Source organism: Bufo bufo, chromosome 4 (assembly GCF_905171765.1).
Source record: "Bufo bufo chromosome 4, aBufBuf1.1, whole genome shotgun sequence".
NCBI lineage: Eukaryota > Metazoa > Chordata > Amphibia > Anura > Bufonidae > Bufo > Bufo bufo.
Window position 1 is genome coordinate 348623148 of NC_053392.1, and position 20365 is coordinate 348643512.

General features: G+C 41.8%; 1 protein-coding gene across 1 annotated transcript in view; it reads right to left on the reverse strand.

Moving 5' to 3' along the window:
• The window catches only part of ROS1 (ROS proto-oncogene 1, receptor tyrosine kinase), a 209934-nt gene extending 194317 nt beyond the window's left edge, over window positions 1-15617 (reverse strand). The window contains exons 1-6 of the mRNA XM_040430082.1: window positions 15597-15617; window positions 15329-15395; window positions 14204-14352; window positions 10883-11018; window positions 5975-6182; window positions 1562-1638 (exon numbers count right to left, since the gene is read on the reverse strand). Coding sequence (XP_040286016.1) covers window positions 1562-1638; window positions 5975-6182; window positions 10883-11018; window positions 14204-14352; window positions 15329-15395; window positions 15597-15617 — 658 coding nt within the window. The remainder of the gene's footprint in view (window positions 1-1561; window positions 1639-5974; window positions 6183-10882; window positions 11019-14203; window positions 14353-15328; window positions 15396-15596) is intronic.
• Window positions 15618-20365: the final 4748 nt, after the last annotated feature.

Consider the following 20365-nt stretch of genomic DNA (forward strand, 5'->3'; position numbering starts at 1 on the left):
ATAGAAAAAATATTATAAAATAGACATATTTGGTATTGCCGCGTCCGTGACGGTCAGCTCTATAAATATATCACATGATCGACCCAGTCCGATAAACACCATAAAAAAAATAAAAAAATAACTGTCCAAAAAAGCCATTTTTATCACCTTACATCACACCAAGTGATCAAAAAGGCATATGTCCCACAAAATGGTACCAATAAAACCGTCACCTCATCCCGCAAAAAATGAGCCCCTACATAAGAAAATCTCTCAAAAAATAAAAAAAAACTATAGCTCTCAGAACATGGACACATTAAAACATATTTTTTTTGGTTTCAAAAATGCTATTATTGTGTTAAAGTGAAATAAATTTAAAAAAGTATACATATTAGGTATTGCCGCGTCCGTAACAACCAGCTCTATAAAAATATCACATGACCTAACCCCTCGGGTGAACACTGTAAAAAACAAACAAAAAAAACTGTGTCAAAACAAGCAATTTTTGTCACCTTACATCACAAAAAGTGCAACATCAAGTGATCAAAAAGGCGTATGTCCCACAAAATGGTACCAATAAAACCGTCACCTCATCCCGCAAAAAATGAGCCCCTACATAAGAAAATCTCTCAAAAAATAAAAAAAAATATAGCTCTCCGAACATGGACACATTAAAACATAATTTTTTTGTTTCAAAAATGATATTATTGTGTAAAACTTAAATAAATAAAAAAAAGTATACATATTAGGTATCGCCACGTCCGTAACAATCTGCTCTATAAAAATGTCACTTGACCGAACCCCTCAGGTGAACGCTGTAAAAAGAAATAAATAAAAACTGTGCTAAAACAACCAATTTTTTGGTCACCTTGCCCCATAAAGTGTTATAATAAATGATCAAAAAATCATATGTACCCAAAAATAGTACCAATAAAACTGGCACCTTATCCCCTAGTTTCCAAAATGGGGTCACTTCTTGGGAGTTTCTACTGTAAGGGTGCTTCAGGGGGGCTTCAAATGGCATCTAAAAACCATGTGGAGTTCCTTTTCTTCTGCGCCCTGCCGTGTGCCCATACAGCAGTTTATGACCACATGTGGGGTGTTTCTGTAAACCGCAGAATCTGGGTAATAAATATTGAGGTTTTTTTGGCTGTTAACCATCGATGTGTTAAATAAAAAATTGGACTAAAATAGAAAATCTGCCAAAAAAGTGAAATTTAAAAATTTGATCTCCATTTTCCTTTTATTCTTGTGGAACGCCTAAAGGGTTAACAAAGTTTGTAAAATCTATTTTGAGTAACTTGAGGGGTGTAGTTTCTACAATGGGGTCATTTATGGGGGTATCCACTATGTAGGCCCCACAAAGTGACTTCAGACCTGAACTGGTCCTTAAAAAGTGGGTTTTGGCAATTTTCTAAAACATTTGAAGAATTGCTTCTAAACTTCTAAGCCTTCTAACGTCCTAAAAAAATAAAATGACATTTCCAAAATGATGCCAACATAAAGTAGACATTAGTACCATGAGTTTATATTGTATCTTTTAGTTTTTTTGTGCTGAAGTTAATCCTAAAGTGTAATGTACCTGCTGATCCCAGCGTAGTAATGTTAGCTTCTGCAGCTGGGCCTTCTCCGTCTTTATTTACTGCAGTGATGGAAAGCCTATTGAAAAAGAAATATAACCTATTATATCACAAAATGTATAAGGCACAAATGGGGCAAATATAGAAAGAATTTGTGCTCTTTTTATTTTATTTTTTTGCTAAAGGCCAATTTACACAGGCCGGCAATCAGAGAAATTATCAGGAAGAAACATTCATAGGAAGCTTCTTTCTCAATTATTGACCCATGTAAAGGTACCGCTGAACACCCGATGAATGAGCAAATGCCTGCTCATCAGGTGAATGCATTGTTGATTTTCAGTTATCATATGTAGGCAGCAGATCCTGTGTAAACAGTGAATAAACGGCTTGGCCCCAATAATTGCCTTCTGTGTTGACCCTATAAACATGGGTGGACATAGCACTTAAAGAATAACTAAACCTTTGTTACAAATTTTAATAAGATGTCCCTAATGCCACAATAAAACTTTTTCTAATATACTTTATTAATTAATTAACTTTTACCTCCCTAAAGCGCACCATTCACTGTGCTTAAAACTCAGTTCCCCGTACACGCAGTACGTACTGTGAAATTTATGAATGGGGCCACAACAGCACTGTGAGTATGGGCAAGTGCGCATATTGCTGCTCCTGCCCGTGCTCCCCGGAGGATTACTAACTCCTGGCATAGCACATAGGTACCCTGTAACCATGTACTATGCAAGGATTAGCTGAGCGGAGCGAGCTCCCGCTTCTGCCTGCTCCGCTAAGCTATGGGTCCTGCATGTCAGCTCTTAGTTTAGCGGAGCAGGCACAGGCAGGAACCCAAAACTGGGGGGAAGAGCTGAAGTGAACCTAGTGTGACGTGCATTTTTAGACCTAAGAGGTTCACCAAAACAGGGAGGATTTACTAATGCTAAGTGTAAACTTAGACTAGAAAGTTTAAAAATATATCACAATGACTTATGCTGGATGATCAGGAGCATTCTTAGACTGTCTAAGTTTTACCACCTATTAGGTGGCTTACTTTGTGCCAGAACTGTGCACTTGAAGACTGGCACAATTTTGGCGCACCTATAGCCACACCTTTCTTTTGCTAAGCCACAATCACTTTCTGTCCTCTTGTAGGCCAAGGCAAAGAAACTGTCTGTGATATTTAAAGGTGCATTTACTATAATCAGGAACGAACGTTGGCACGAATGCTCGTTCCCGATAATTGGATAATTGGCCCATATAAAGGTCAAGGCATAATGCTCGTTCTTTGAGGGAATTCATTGGTTATGCAGACACCTCAATCACCTCAATCATCATTCTGGGCAGCAGATAATGCTGTGTAAAAAGGGATCTGCTGCTAAGAAACAATGAATCTGTATGAGGATCAACGACTGCCGTAGCCATTGCTCGTCTCCATACATTGGAGGTGATCGCTGCTTGTAAATAGTGTTGATCACGAATATTCGAATTGCAAATTTTTATTGTGAATATCGGCACTTCGAGAATTGGCGAATATTTAGAATATAGTGATATATATTCGTAATTTCGAATATTCTAGATTTTTTTTTAATCAGTACACATGATCCCTCCCTGCTTCTAGCTTGTGGGCCAATGAGAAGGCTGCAATATCTTTGACTTTAGGAGTAGTGTTGATTGCGAATTTTCGTAATGCGAATTTTCGTAATATAATAATTCGCTATATTGCTATATATTCTTGTTTTAGAATATTCCAAAAAACGAATATATAGCAATATAGTGAATATTCGCTGAAAAAAACGAATATAGAGCAATTTAGCTAATATAGTGCTATAATCCTCTTTGTCTAATAGCTGTAATTTTTTTCTCATCTGAAGTTCAGATTGGAAAAAAATTACAACTATAAAAAAAAAGAGATTATAGCACTATATTAGCCAAATTGTTCTACATTCTTTTTTTTTCCGAATATTCTCTATATTGCTATATATTCTTGTTTTAGAATATTACGAATATATTTGTTTTTTTTTATATTCGTCTTTTTTTTTTAAATCTGTACAGTTGTTCCACTTTGGCATACTCCTCCCCGACAAGCGTCCCCGTCACCATGGGAACGCCTGGGGGTTAGAATATACCATCGGATCTGAGTTTTCAAGATCTCATTGATTCTCATTACGAAAATTTGCATTACAAAAATTCGCAATCAACACTACTAATATTTGAATTTGCGAATGTTCTACGAATATTCTACGAAATATTTGCGAAATATCACGAATTTGAATATGACCCCTGCCGCTCATCACTACTTGTAAATGTAGCTCTTTACCTCCACTGACAAGCAGGCAATTGTCAGGGAAGAACGTAGGAATTCTGGCTCAGTTTTAGGGTCCATTCACACGTCCGTTTGTGTTTTGCAGATCCATGGATCCGCAAAACACGGACATCGGCAATGTGCATTCCGCATTTTGAGGACTGCACATCGCCGGCACTTAATAGAAAATGCCTAATCTTGTCCGCGGAAAAGAATAGGACATGTTCTATTTTTTTGGGGAACAAAATTGCGGACCCGGAAGTGCGGATCCGCAATTCCGGATTCGGGCAGCACATCGGGCTGCCCCATAGAAATGAGTGGGTCCGCAATTCCGTTCCACAAAATGCGGAACGAAATTGCGGACGTGTGAATGGACCCTTAGTAGTAAATCTACCCCATTGTGTCTCCTGCACATTAGCTCTCCATCTACCAAACGTTCCATGTAGTTCAGTCAGGTTTGTACAGGGCAGAAAATGCTTTCATGGATGATTAATATTCTAAAGATTGATTTTCTGCATTGAGCAGAGACTTTTTGTGGATTAAATTTTGCTGCCTAGTTCTTTTTATTCCATTTGTCTTTCTGTCTACCTTCAGTCTAATGGAATGCTACAACAATCTGTATGATCAGAGGTTAGATAAGATGAATGGACATTCCAGTATTAACAAATTTAGGCACAATCTCACATAAACATTGATCTGAAATTTTATCCATTAGATTTCCATAACAGGATTTTCTGTCAGATGGTTTAATAATTCTAGCATTCTTAAGTAAATTACCTTCTCTCTAGAAATCAACCCCATTTTTCTATTTGATCCATGCACTGCAATACTTGTGATTATGGATTTGTTGTTTAGCATTATATAAGCAAAGCCACTAATAAATGCAGTAAATTAAATTTTTTGGAGGAGATGTGTCTCCTTGTCGGCTGATTGCTGGGGTATTTAGATGGGCCAATGATCAACTGAATGAACATTCGCACAAATATTTGTTCCTGACCCATTTAAGGCCACTTAGTGTTTTATCAGTGATTTCCATCAGTGATTGTAAGCCAAAACCAGGTGTAGGTCAAAACCACAGAACAGGAGCAAATCTTTCCATTATACCTTGTCTCTATGTAGCCTCCATTCCTGATTTTGACTTACAATCACTTATGGAAATCTCTGATCAAACACTGACCAAACATGGACTGTGTGAAGGTGGCCTAAAAGAGCGTCAGGAAACGTAAAACTGATCATTTCATTTAAATAACAATTCTATCCAATACTAGCCATACTAAAAATCTGTTTTGTCATCCCACCCAAAACTTATTGTATAGGGGTTCACTGCCAAGAATCAGAGCAGTTATTGAGAGTAAGCTTTCATATGAATGTTCATTCCTGATAAAGGGCCACCAACCACCTGACAAATAAGCAAATACTCATACTTCGGATGACTGTATCTTTATGTAGCACAAAATCATAGTTTGTTCAGATATATTGGGCAGACTAGATGGGTCAAATGGTTCTTATCTGCCGACACATTCTATGTTTCTATGTTAGCAGCACTGTGTAAACATGGATGTGCAGCTGACAAACAAACTGTATGGGGATGAACAATCACAGTAGTGATTGTTCATCCCCACACAGAGATGATTGCTGCATGTAAATGGAACTGAACAATTGGGTAATGTTTGGGAATGAGCAGTTCATTCTTGATCATTGCTCTGTGTCCTAGGCCCTGTGTCTAAAGGACCTTTGGCCCTGAATTTGCCCTATTATCAAGTGCAAATATACTGTACCATAGAGCAGCCTATGCAGTGAGTGACGAGGATGGTTCTATCTTTTTACTACAGAGACGAGAACCGTGTAAGACTGCTTCAGAGGAACGGCGCAAAACAGTATAGAATTTGTCCAAAGGTGAACAAAGGGTAATGAAGTTAAAAAAAAAAAAACCCTCCTAGTTTACTGTATCAATATTGTATGTATACAGAAAAATGGCAAATAATATATTATTAGTGTTATATGAAGATGATGATAATAACATGAGACTCAGCTAATTATTCAGCAGAGAATCCATAAAATCGGTCATTTATTTCCATTGCCTTTAGGTGTTGTTTGGTTATTGGTAATTATATATTACCTGTAGGTTGTTGTTGCTTTTGTTCCATAAAACTGAAATTGTTGCTTCTCAACCAATAAAAAGTGAATTGGGATTTCACCATCAACGGAAAGTTTAAAATTGTATCCAACAATAGGTCCATTTGGAAAAAGTGGAGGAAGCCAGCTGACCTCTATTGTGTTACTGCTAAAACTATGAAGACTTTCAATCACGGGTGCTGAAGCAGGAGCTGAAAAATGCAACCATATTTATGGTACAAATAAAGACACAAAGTGAAAAAAAAAATTCCCAATCTCCCTAATATGTAGACTATGATATACTTGTTTTTACTGGAAATATTAGGACACTGGCTAGTTCAAAAATATGGTCAATTAAAATTTAGCACAATTATTGCATGCCACCAACATGGAGGATACTGTTTTTTTCAAGTGACTTAGGACCACCCAGTATTTCCAAGTGTGGAACCAGTACTGGTACCTTTCACTTATTAAATGGGTTATCCTACGAAAAGTATTGCAATGCAATAGGCATTTCAAATGAATTATTGCTGAAATAGAGTGAACAGGTGAAGTGGCCCAGACAGCTTGCATTCATCCCTACTTTTAAATTCATAGAAATATACAACTATATTGTTCTCTAGAAACTGGAGAAGGGAATTGTGGGGGTATTACATATCTTATGTATCTCTAGGACTATATGTGAAGGACTATTTTTTATGGAAGGGGTTAAGAAGAGCTAAATGCAATGCTTCCACTGAGATGCAGGCGATTGATGAGTGGCAGTCCACCCACAGAAAGGGAAGAAATCCCTTCAGATGATGTGTAAAAAGAGAGATCTAAATGTGTGTGGGATACATTTCAAGTTATTGTGGCTTTACCTTTACTCTCACAAAGTTCTTGAATGGCAAATAATATAAGGTTATACCACTATGTTTTATTACTTGTTTCCCTTTCTTTCAATGACAAGGTAGATAAGCCATTCAGAGGTATGGGAAAGTTGTAATTTTAAATGTAGTCTGTACAAATTGGTGGAAGAACTCATGATATCTGAGAATCTTCTTTCTTTTTGTTGTTTATTCCATGTTGTATTTTATTGTTTGCTCTTACTATGGAGAACCATATGGTCAATCAACTTCAACTGAGGAATTGTATTCCTCTAATGATCTTGGTGTGTGCCAAAAATTGCAAAGTGCCGTGTTAGCCAGAAAAAAACAATGTGACGTTGAATACTTTTGCGTTAATTAGTACAAAAATATTAAGGGAGTGATACCTTAAAGGGAACCTGTCATCAACGTTATGCTGCCCATACTAAAGGCAGCATGAAGTAGAGACAGGTGAGTTGATTTCAGCGGTCTGTCATTTAAAAGTAAGTGGTTGCCGAGAACCAACATCACAATCATTACAGACTGGGCTTGGAAAAGAGTCCCGGCCACCTGAGAAGAGTCCTGGTTATTCATTAATTCCTGTTCTCCCTGCCCACCTGCTGATGATTGACAGTCTTCTACCTAGTTTTCTCCCTTTCTCTCTAGGAGAGAACTGCCAACCATCAGCAGATGGGCGAGAGTGCAGGAGATTAGGAATAACCATGACTCTTCTCAGGTAGACTTGACTCTTCTCCAGGCCTGGGCTGCAATGGTTATGATGCTGGTTCTCAGCAACCACTTACTTTTAGCTCATGAGTGACACACCGCTGAAATCTGCATTATGTCCCTAATTTATACTGCCCTTAGTGAGGTCACCATAAAGTTGATGACAGGTTCCCTTTAATAGGCTAACCAGAAACAACATATTGCAAGCTTTCAGAGCACAATGGCTCCTTCTTCAGGCATGATTACAAATGCTTCTCAGTCTTTCGATTGTAATCTTGCCTGAAGAAGGAGCCTTTGTGCTCTGAAAGCTTGCAATATGTTTTTTTCTGGTTAGCCTATTAAGGTCTCACTCCCTTAATACTTTTGCATTTATTAACTCTAATGATCTTATATTAGAAGACCCACACCCACATATCCTAAATTTGCATACACCTTTGTAATTTGATACTGTTTCTAATGTTAGTGGACAACTCACACAAAACATTTTAAAGGTGTCCATGCACCTTCAATAGCTGTAGGCTAAATGATCATTCAGCCAACAGCTATCTTTTTTGACTTCCCCATGCTCATGTATGTGTTTTCAATGGGGAGGGAGGGAGGAGAAAGCCGTTGATCTTTCTTTCCCCTGACATCATTTGTTGGGGAGGATTGGGAGCTCCTTGTACAAATTAGAATGTATAGCTGCTCCCACCTAAAACGATAGTTTTGGCCAGCTATAATGTATATGGATGTTTTAAGTGTCATCTGAATTCTGTAAAAAAAAGTGTTGACGAAAAAAAGAATGAAACAATCCAAAGGGTGAAGCTATATTAAAACAACTTTTAATACTTATTAGCTAAAAGCATACTGTAACAGAGGCTGCTGTACGTCGCTGTTCCCCTGCTTACCGCCGCGGTCCCGGGCGCCGTGTTCAGCTGTGATCTGTTGCCAGTGTTTCCTTTCAGTCCTGGCTACGGCATGCTTGCTGCTTGTTTCCTGCAGCATTTCCTTAAGGGCTGGCACGCGTCACTTCCTGTGCTTTATGGGTTGGATCATGTGACCTCGCTAACCAATCCTAGCCCTCCTGCACATATATAAGTGGCTCAGCCCCCTTCCCAGATGCCTCAGTGTCAAGGTCCTTGTGTCCTGCTAGGGTTCCTGATATACGCTTGTGTTCCTGACTCGTACTTGTATTCCTGGACTCTGCTACCTGTTTGATCCTGCTTGCCTTGACTCTCCTGTTGCCGATCCAGATTTCCTGACCTGTACCTGTGCCGCCTGCCCTGACCTATTGCCTGTTTGACTTCGCCTCTGCCTCATCCTTCGGTCCTGCACTGTTGCTCCTGGTTATGACTCAGCCTGCTAACAACGCCTGTACCTCTGGTACCTTTCTCAGGTACCTCCTGGTCCGCCTGGACCAGCTGCCTCGTGTGCCAATCCTCCTCAGGAGGTAGTGACCTGGTGTACTCCTCGGGAAAGTCTATCCCCACCATAAGGGGTAGTGTGAAGATCAAGAGGTTCACTTAGACAATGCCCTTAGAGGAGGTAGGACACGTGGCACAGTGGGTTCACACCCGCTGGTTCGTGACACATGCCAACATGGGAAAAAAAGACACAAAGTGAAAGTCCTTTAGTCATCACCAGTGTGAGGCTGCGTTCACACGGGCGAGATTTCCGCGCGGGTGCAATGCGGTAGGTGAACGCAGGTGATGTACCATGTGATTGGAGCATGTGATCTGACGTCACCAAAGGTCCTTTAGCCCACAACTCATCATACCGGGAACTTCGCGAACAAGAGGAGAAGGTGAGTTAATTTGTTAATTTTTTTTAGCCCCTCCAGCGCTATTTTACTAAGCATTCTGTATTCAGAATGCTATTATTTTCACTTATAACCATGTTATAAGGGAAAATAATACAATCTACACTACAACTAACCCAAACTTCTGTGAAGAAGTTCGGGTCTGGGTACCACAGTCGGTTTTTTATCACGCGCGTGCAGAACACATTGCACCCGCGCGATAAAAACTGAACATCGGAACGCAATCGCAGTCAAAACTGACTGCAATTGCATTCCTACTCGCGCGGGTTTGCCGCAACACACCGGGACGCATCCGGACCTAATCCAGACACGCTCGTGTGAACCCAGCCTGAACCTACCATCTTGGTGTTTGTCTGGTGTTTCTGAGTCAATGGCAACCAACTCAGTTGTGATATCCATGGGGATAAAGGGACCCAAATATACCCTGTTGTGTGCCTACAATTGCTCTACTGGACTTAATCACAGAGTCATTGCCTTGATAAGGACGACCCCATCTTGTGTCTAATACTGTGCTTACCCCTCAGACTCTTAAAGGGGTTGTCTCATCATGGATAATGGGGGCATATCACTAGGATATGCCCCCATTGTCTTATAGGTGAAGGTCCCACCGCTGGGACCCGCACATATATCGAGAACGGAGCCCCGCAAGTGAAGGAGGGCGCACTGCGCATGCGCAGCCGCCCTCTATTCATTTTCTATGGGGCCGGCAAAAATAGCAGAGCGCTGGCTCAGCTATTTCCGTCGGCCCCATAGGAATGAATGGGAGTGGGGGCCGCAAATGCACGGTACGCTCCCATTCGCTTCTATGGGAGCCGGCTTGGTGGTGGCCGGACCGGAGTCCTCCAGCCACCACCTTGCTGGACCCCGCTGGGACCCTCACCTATAAGACAATGGGGGCATATCCTAGCGATATGCCCCCATTGTCCTTGATGAGACAACCCCTTTAAGGGGGCTTACTTGAACTTGGGGCTACAATGCAGCAGTTGCAAGAGGACCATTCTTCAGCCAAAACAGACCTACTATAGATGTAGGCTGCACATCACAGAGACCCCATTACCATGGGTACACCATGTGTTTTAACTTAATTGCTTTGTATTTAAAATCACTCCAGTGCACTATGGTAGTGGTGATATCTACATTACCTTCACTTTGTTTTGTTTTCCCTAAGATGGTATGTATTTAGCATATATGTATTAAAACATAGCTTCACTCTTTGGATTATTGTTGTTATTTCATTGGAATATTGAAATAAAGAATAAAATAGACTGCATGCAAGATTAACTAATCCATATAAACTATAAAGGAAGTTATCTGCAGACCTGGGTGGTAACTTGGCGTTATCAACTTATGTGATGTTAATGGAGCAGTAATTTCTAGGCATACTACAAACACCAGGTGCTGTAGCAGTAGACATATTGGTTGTCAATCAACTTTCCTGGCAAATCACATAATGAATTTCCCTCATTTTTATAAATAAATAATTTATTTAAAGTTATTTCAAAATGAAAAAGATGTTTAAATAATGAATCATTAACAATCTTACCTCCATATGCAAGGGTCTTATAGGCAGGACTAGGCTTAGAGTAGAATTGTAGCTGACAAAGGATCCATATGACTCGGAAGAAATATTCTGTGTAGGGCTGCAGATCACTTACAGTATATGAAAGCTCTGTTACTGTCTGTATTTGAGACAACACAAGTTAGGATTTTCTGTCCACATGTTCAAGAAGGTACATCAGTATATTGACAAGCATTGTCAAATGACATAATACAAATTAATCAGGAAAAAACATTCAGAGAAACGCTCAAAAGAGGTTATTCAAATGGATTCTACAGGATAGCCTATCTTTATTAGGTCGAATGCACACGGCCGTGTTCCGCGGCCGAGAGCGGTCCGTGGTATGCCGGGCTGGATTCCTGTTCAGAGCAGGAGCGCATGGCGTCATTGGTTGCTATGACGCCGTGCGCTTCATGCCGCCGCTGCACTAGAGTAATACACTCGTATGATCTATACGAGTGTATTACTGTACAGCAGCGGCGGCACGAAGCGCACGGCGTCATAGCAACCAATGACGCCATGCGCTCCTGCTCTGAACAGGAATCCAGCCCGGCATACCACGGACCGCTCTCGGCCGCGGAACACGGCCGTGTGCATTCGGCCTTAGTCAGGTGTGTAAGAATTGGAACCCCACCAATTTGATTTGATTAATTGCTTCTGAACAGCAGATTCCTGTTTACACTGCACAATCTTCTGCCATAAACAATGATATAAGTGACCGCACCAGCAATGCTTTCATCTGATGAACAAGCTTTTGCTTGTTCATCAGTAGTGATGAGCGGCAGGGGCTATATTCGAATTTGCGATATTTCACGAATATTTTGTAGAATATTCGTCATATATTCGAGAATTTCGAGAATTCGAGATTATTTTATTGAATGCAAAAAATCGGTAATGTAAAAATCGCGTAATGCGAATTCGTAACGTTAAATACAGGCGAAATTTTCAAGCTGCTAGAAGTTTCATGAGTTTCTCCTGAGACTGGAGAAAATGGTTGGCACGGCCGAACATTACAATAGCTTTATATGCAGATAGAGTCAAGTGCTCCAATATATTCGCGATTGCGCTAATCGGCAGTGATTAGAATATTTTTTCGCACTACGTGCAACTTCATATTTTAGCAGGTCTGACTACAGATTACTGATTGGTATTGTTATGAACTTGACATTGCTTCCTTCTCATTGGCCCACAAGCAAGAAGCAGAGAGGAATCGTGTTTAGATGGAAAAAATGCTGAATATTCGATATTACGAATATATAGCACTATATTCTAAATATTCGCAAATTCTTGAAGTGGCAATATTCGCGATAAAAAAATCGCTATTCGAATATTCGCGCTCAACACCATTCATCAGATGATTGGTGGTTCCTTCACACAAGGCAATTATCAGGAATGAGTATTTTTAAAGCTCCTTCCCAATAATTACCTCCAATTGTTGACTTGTGTAAAAGGGTCTTTACAGAAATCCAAAGACAAGCCTCAGATTCTGCCACCGATTCAACAGACTTTTCCAAAGGGTATGCATATACCTTTAACCCCTTAGTGACCAGCCTGGTTTGGGCCTTAATGACCGAGCGTTTTTCTTCCTTTTTTCATTGACACGTTCCAAGAGCTATAACTTTTTTATTTTTCCATCTGTATAGCTGTATGAGGGCTTGTTTTTTGCGAGACAAGTTGTAGTTTTTAATGGCGCCATTTTGGGTACACATAACTTTCTGATTAACTTTTATAAACTCTTTCTGGGAGGGAGATGGGAAAAACAGTAATACTGCCTCTGCCTTTTTACATTATACATTTTACGGTGTTCATTTTTATGTATAAATAACATAATATCTTTATTCTCTGGATCAGTTTTTTTTACATTTTACTACTTTCACCCGTTGCGGGGTGCCGATGGAAGACAGAGGAAGTCCGCTCCCTCTGTTAGCACTCTACATGTAAAGTGTTAAACAGCCCGGATCGGCACTGCCGGTTGGGGCTGTTGGAGCAGGGCCGCGGCTCTCATGTCCACCCGTGCAGCGCTTAGACTGGGCCGCCGTAAAAAAGCAGCGGCCCAGCCTAAGGTGCCTTAGCGACAGCCGTAAAAACACGTATGGGTGGACACTAAGGGGTTAAAGTTGCTGAAAAGAGAGGCTTAATGGAGGGCTTTTAGTTTTTGCGTTTTTGTTTTTTACTCGCTGCCTTTCTGATGCCATAACGTTTTTATTTTTCTGTTCAAATAGCCGTATGAGGACTTGTTTTTAGGAGGATAATTAGCAATTTCTAATGCCACCATTTTATATTGCATATGATGTAGTTGGAAGCTGTACATTTCCAAATGGGGTGAAATGGAAAAAAAACACAATTCCAGTTTTATGGGTTTTGTTTTTACGGATTTCCCTATGCGGTAAAATTGACTACTTTCATTCTCCAGGTCAGTATGATTATGGCGATGCCCTATATGTATAGTTTTTCTTGCATTTTAATACTGAAAAAATAAAAACTTTGAAAAAATTTTGAAAAGAAGTTTGTTTTTTTTTGCTCCATATTCTGACCACTATAACTTTTTTGTAGTTATGTGTACAGAGCTGTGTAAGGGTTCATTTTTTGCAGGGCGATCTGTAATTTTCCTTGAGGTATATATGACTTTTTTATCACTTTTTATAAAAAAAAACTTTGAATTGGCCATTTTGACATTTTTTGACTATAGGATAAATATTTTTATATTTTGACAGTATGGGTGTTTTCAGACACAGTGATGCCCATTATATTTATTTTTTAATTGCTTATGTATTTTGATTTTGATTTTGGGGAAAGGGGTGTGTGATTTAGAATTTTTAGATATTTTTTTATTTTTAAAAACATTTATTTTATTTTTTTACACATTTTATAGTTCCCATTATGGAACTAAAACAAGCAATCATCAGGTTGCCTCTCAAATAGACATCAATGCATTAGCATTGGTGTCTATGAGGATTACACTGTGTTCCTATGGAGCCCCACCACAGACAGGGGCTCCTTAGGAACTAATCTGCAGCAGCCTCATATCATTCAGGACTACAGAGGCTGCCATAAACACCATCTAGCTCCCTGATCCTTGCTAGGTGGAGTGCGCGCTTCTGTGTTTTTGCGCTCCCAGATGCCGTGGTCCCAAATGCCAGGAATCTGCTGTTTAAAACAACAGGCACCCGGCGGCTATAGCGCTGCCACACTTGCAAGCCATCGTTAAAGTCCCACCCAGCGTTGTACATGTACATGCTGGTGGGGAAGGAATTAAATGTATCACTATTTTGGCCTAATTTAATGTGTGATATGGATACATCTTACCTTAGTATTTTCCCATTCACTTGGAAAGTTCACATATTTGCTTTGAACCATATACGTTATTCCAGATATATTTGCTGGATTCCACCTTAATGTTATATTATGTGACCCAATATAGGACACAAAAGGAGCTTTTGGTACAATAGTACAGTCTATAAAACACAATATAAACACAACTAATATAAATACATATAATAACAATTAATATAAATACAACTTCCTTAAGGCCCATTTACACCAGCCGATGTATAAGCAATGATCAGGAACAGTCAGTTTATTCCCAATTATTGCCTGTTTGTTGAGCAGTGGTGATAGCTGCATTTACATACAGCTATCATCTCCTCTGTATGGGGACATGTGATTGCTACTGTGATTACTTGTCCCCACCCAGATTCATTGTTTCTGGGCAGCAGAACCCTGTTTATACAGGGTGACAAGCTGCAAGTTATTTCTTCAAATCCCTCAATTATTTCCCCTTTTCATTGCTTTGGAGCCAAAGCCTGGGGTCTAGCAGTATCCGGGTCGGAGCACCGTGACACATAAAGAGACATTTAGGCCGCACTACACCACTCGGCATTTCCTACACCTGGGATGCGTTATAGAGAGGGCCCTGGGGGGAGGCGACCGTTTCAAATTTTGGCATCACGAACAGGATCTACTTTTGCACCTGGAAGGCCCCCTCTATCTGTAAAACCCCCTACAAGACACTTTATAGCATCTACTTACTGCTGGAGAGTGTGAATCTGCATTCGTTTCAGCACTGTGGCAAAACAGGGGTTAATCAGCCATCTTGGATTTGGGCATCCTGTGTTGAGAGGAAGACATCCACCCAGCAGAGGGGAGGAAACCAAACAGCCCGCCTCCACAGAGGAACCATTCGTACAGTAGAAGGAACTAATACAAGTTCCCAGGCAGACAGAGAAACCAACTGTACCCTCTACAGGAAGTGGAAGCGGTGGCCATCTTGGAAAAACTTTTCCCTGATAATTGCCCAGATCCTTGGCCCATGTTAAAAGGGCCTTTACTGCTGTACCACACAGTTAAAAGTTAAAACAAGGAAATTATTAAAGCCATAAACAATGGATATCACAATGAGGAATCTAACACACAGTATCTTAATATACATACCTTCTAAATAGTCTTGTCTGCTGCTAGACACATTTGTATTAAGACATTGAATCTCACAGGGTATAACCTGTAAAAATAAATATATTAAAATAAATTAGAAATTAAATGAGTTCATTGCACAGATTGCAAAGAAAATGATGTACTTTATCCCTCAACAGAATAAAAGAAAAACAAATTTAATGGTCCAAATGTACTAATGTGTCTGCACTAGGGTTGTTTCAGGTATCGAATTTTCGATACCCATTCGATACTTTTGTCCGGTGTCGACCTTGATACCGGGATTTGACATTTTTCGATACTAGGATGCGCTACTGCACAATCTAGTATCACAAAGCATGGAGCGCGCTGCTATCAGCGTGCGCCATGTTCCCTCAGCAGCACAGGGGAGAAGGAGTCACTCTCTCCCTCCCCCTGTGCCGCCTCTGCCACCAATGAGGAGAGAGAGGGGCGGAGGAGGGGAGGGCGCACTGCGTCACCAATGAAAGTTAACGTTTAATGCAAATACAGGAGGCTGGGTGCAGAATCACATAGCTGTCGTCCAGCCTCTATGAAAGGAAGCTGCGATCAGCAGCAGTTAAGCAGTTAAAGCTGATTGCAGCTTCCTGTCATAGAGGCTGGGTTACGGCTATGTGATTCTGCTGCCCACACCTAGCCTCCTGCTTTAAACGTTAATTATCATTGGTGGCGCAGTGCGCCCTCCCCCCCAGTATTTAATCATAGTGCGTCCCCTCCCTCAACCCCCTGTCACGGCGGACAGGATATAGAAACACAGATAAATAAACAAACAAGTTTCTAGGCGAGAAGCTGGGGATCAAGGTCACCTCCTGATAAATCCCTACCAGCTCTCCCTATACTGCTAAGCCCACGTTCAGACCCTTAAGGTGGGAATAACGTGTCCTCGTGCCTGGGCTGAGAATACCCTAAAAATCCCTAAGATGATGAAAGGGGAAATAGAGGCAGCCTGCTCCCTCCAAACCTGGAGGGGCAGGCGTCTCTCTAACAGTCTAGACAGCAAACCACAAGAGAACAAAAACCAACTTATCTTTTGAGCAGGAACAGCCAATCCTTCCTTCCTTGCAAACACAGAGCCAGACAGAAGCTATAACCCGCAGGGAACATTGGGAGTGGGTGTGATTTAAACTGAAACCAACGACCCCACCCAGTGCACCTGAAGGGAGGCGGATCTAGCTTGACTCCAAAACAAAACAAAACAAAAGGCTGGACACGTGCTGCTAATCTGGCAGACCTCCGCCCAATCTGGCGGACACCCTGGCCCAACCTTATCCAGGTGGGATCTGTGAAAAGTCTTCACCAGACGGTTGGCACTAACATCCTGAGCCGGAACCCACATCCTTTCCTCTGGGCCGTATCCCCTCCAGTGTACCAGGTACTGAAGGGAAACCCGAAGAACTCTTGAGTCAAGAACCCTGGAGATCTCGAACTCTAAATTTCCATCAACCAGAACAGGAGGAGGAGTCAAAGGTGATGGTTCCACCGGTTTCGCATATTTTTTCAGTAAAGACCTGTGGAACACATCATGGATCCTCCAAGTCTGCGGAAGATCCAGACGAAACGCCACTGGATTGACCACTGCAGATATTTTGTACGGTCCAATAAATCTTGGACCCAGTTTCCAAGATGGCACTCTCAGTTTAATATTTTTAGTAGACAACCACACCAGATCACCCACACACAGGTCCGGACCAGTCATACGTCTCTTGTCAGCCATTCGCTTATACCTCTCACCCATCTTCTCCAAATTCACTTGGATCCTCCGCAAGATATAGAAGACAAGGCAGAAGAAAATCTCTCCTCCTCTGGCATCCCAGAGGAACTAGTCCCAGAAAAAGTACCAAACTGAGGATGAAAACCGTATGCGCCAAAAAATGGCGACTTACCCGTGTACTCCTGCCTACGGTTATTCAAAGCAAACTCTGCTAGGGACAAGAATGAGGACCAGTCGTCCTGATTCTCAGCCACAAAGCACCTCAAGTAGGTCTCCAGGTTTTGATTAGTACGCTCTGTCTGCCCATTCGACTGCGGATGAAAAACCGAAGAGAACGAAAGTTGAATGCCAAGCCGAGAGCAGAACGCCCTCCAAAACCTGGAGACAAACTGTATGCCCCTATCAGAAACCACATCTGAAGGAATGCCATGCAATTTCACGATATTATCCACAAAAAAGACTGCGGAAGAGTCTTGGCATTGGGCAGACTAGCTAACGATATAAAGTGAGCCATTTTACTAAAACGGTCAACAACCACCAAAATTACTGTCCTCCCGGAGGAACTCAGCAGATCCTTAATAAAGTCCATAGACAAGTGCGTCCAAGGACAAGACAGAATAGACAAAGGAAGAAGTGAACCAGCAGGTCGAGTATGAGCAACCTTTTACCGTGCACAGGTTTCACAGGCTGCCACGTAATCCTCAACGCTCTTACATAACCCGGGGCACCAGAACCTCCGGGATACAAGATCAAAGGTGGACTTACCACCAGGATGTCCAGCAAGGACAGTATTGTGATGTTCCTTGAACACCTTATATCGCAATCCGTTAGGAACAAACAACCTTCCTGGGGGACAAGAACCAGGAGCCCCCTCCTGGGCTTCCAACACCTCCATCTCCAATTCGGAATAAGGAGCGGAGACCACCACCCCATCAGCCAAAATCGGAGCAGGATCCTCTGAATCACATCCCCCAGGAAAACTGCGAGACAACGCATCTGCCTTAATGTTTTTAACCCCTGGGCGAAAAGTAAGTACAAAATTGAACCTGGTAAAAAACAGTGACCATCTGGCCTGTCTAGGGTTCAGACGCTTGGCAGATTGCAGGTAAGCCAAATTCTTATGATCCGTATATACAGTAACGGGGTGAGACGCCCCCTCCAACCAGTGACGCCATTCCTCAAAGGCCAATTTGATGGCCAGCAATTCTCTATCTCCTACATCATAATTCCTCTCGGCGACCGAGAGTTTCTTGGAAAAAAAACCCTGAGACAGCACTGCTCCAACCCCCACCTCTGATGCATCAGCCTCCACCACGAATGGCTGAGACACATCGGGCTGCACCAGAATGGGATCAGACGCAAAACATTCTTTAATAGTCGAAAAGGCCTGCAATGCCTCATCCGACCAGACAGAGACGCCGGCGCCCTTCTTAGTCATATCGGTTAGAGGTTTTACAATGGTAGAATAGTTCAAAATAAATTTTCTATGATAATTAGTAAACCCCAGAAACCGCAGCAAAGCTTTCTGATTCTCCGGTCGGTCCCATTCCAGAACCGCCCGGACTTTTTCGGGGTCCATACGAAAACCAGAGTCAGAAAGCAGATAGCCCAGAAACGGAAGCTCCTGCACAGAAAACACACATTTCTCCAATTTGGCATATAATTTATTCTCCCTAAGGATCGTCAAAACCTGTCTCACGTGATCCTGATGGGTCTTCAGATCAGGAGAGTAAATTAAAATGTCATCCAAATAAACTACTACGAACCCCCCACAAAATGATGGAAAATGTCATTGACGAATCGCTGAAATACTGCTGGCGCGTTCGTTAACCCAAAGGGCATCACCAGATTCTCGAAATGACCCTCATGTGTGTTGAAGGCCGTTTTCCACTCATCCCCTTCCTTGATTCTGATCAGATTGTAGGCCCCTCTTAAATCCAACTTGGAGAACACCTTGGCTCCAACAATCTGATCAAAAAGATCGGAGATCAAAGGAAGGGGATACGGATCACGGACCATAATACGGTTCAATTCCTGGAAATCCAAACAAGGTCTCAGCGATCCATCCTTTTTCTTTACAAAGAATAAACCCACTGCCACTGGAGACTTAGATGGCCTAATATGACCTTTTGCCAAACTTTCGGCAATATACTTCCACATGACCTCTCTTTTAGGTTGAGAAAGATTGTAAAGCCGAGACTTTGGCAACTTAGCCCCTGGGATGAGATTAACTGGACAATCATAGTCACGATGAGGGGGAAATTCCTGAGCCCCACCCTCCGAAAAGACATCCGCAAAATCTGAGAGATACAGAGGTAGAGCCTTAGTAGACACACCAGAGATAGATGTGCCAAGACAATTATCAGAACAAAACTCACTCCAACCAAGGATCTGTCTTGCTTGCCAATCAATAATTGGGTTATGTTTTGTCAACCATGGTAACCCTAAGACTATAGGAGCGGGTAAGTCCTTAATGACAAAACAAGGCATAATCTCAACATGTGAATCACCCACCCTTAACAAAATACCATGAGCAATATGAGTGAGACTCCTTTGAGAAAGAGGGGAAGAATCAATTGCAATTGCGAGTTCCGTTTGAAGGGGCTCACAAGCGGCCCCGTCCAGCCCTAATGCATTCTGAATGGATGCGGATCCGCTCAGAATGCATCAGTCTGGCTCCGTTTGTCCTCCGCTCCGCTCAGCAGGCGGACACCTGAACGCAGCTTGCAGCGTTCAGGTGTCCGCCTGGCCGTTCGGAGGCAAACGGATCCGGATCCGTTTGAAGATGACACAATATGGCTCAATTTTCAAACGGATCCGTCTCCCATTGACTTTCAATGTAAAGTCAAAACGGATCCGTTTGCATTATCACCGTTGTTCATGGTAATGCAAACGTATCCGTTCTGAACGGATCTAAACGTTTGCATTATAGGTGCGGATCCGTCTGGGCACATACCAGACGGATCCGACCTAAACGCAGGTGTGAAAGTAGCCTAAGACTATAGGAGCGGGTAAGTCCTTAATGACAAAACAAGGCATAATCTCAACATGTGAATCACCCACCCTTAACAAAATACCATGAGCAATATGAGTGAGACTCCTTTGAGAAAGAGGGGAAGAATCAATTGCGAAAACCGGAATCTCTCTTTCTAAAGTGCAAGTACTTAGACCCAGATTTTGAAAAAAAAAGAAAATCAATAAGGTTTACCCCAGCACCACAGTCAATGAATACTTCAACAACAAAAAATTCTTGAGTCTAGCGCCACCATAGCTGGAAGGAGAAAACGAGTACTACAGGGATCTTGCATACC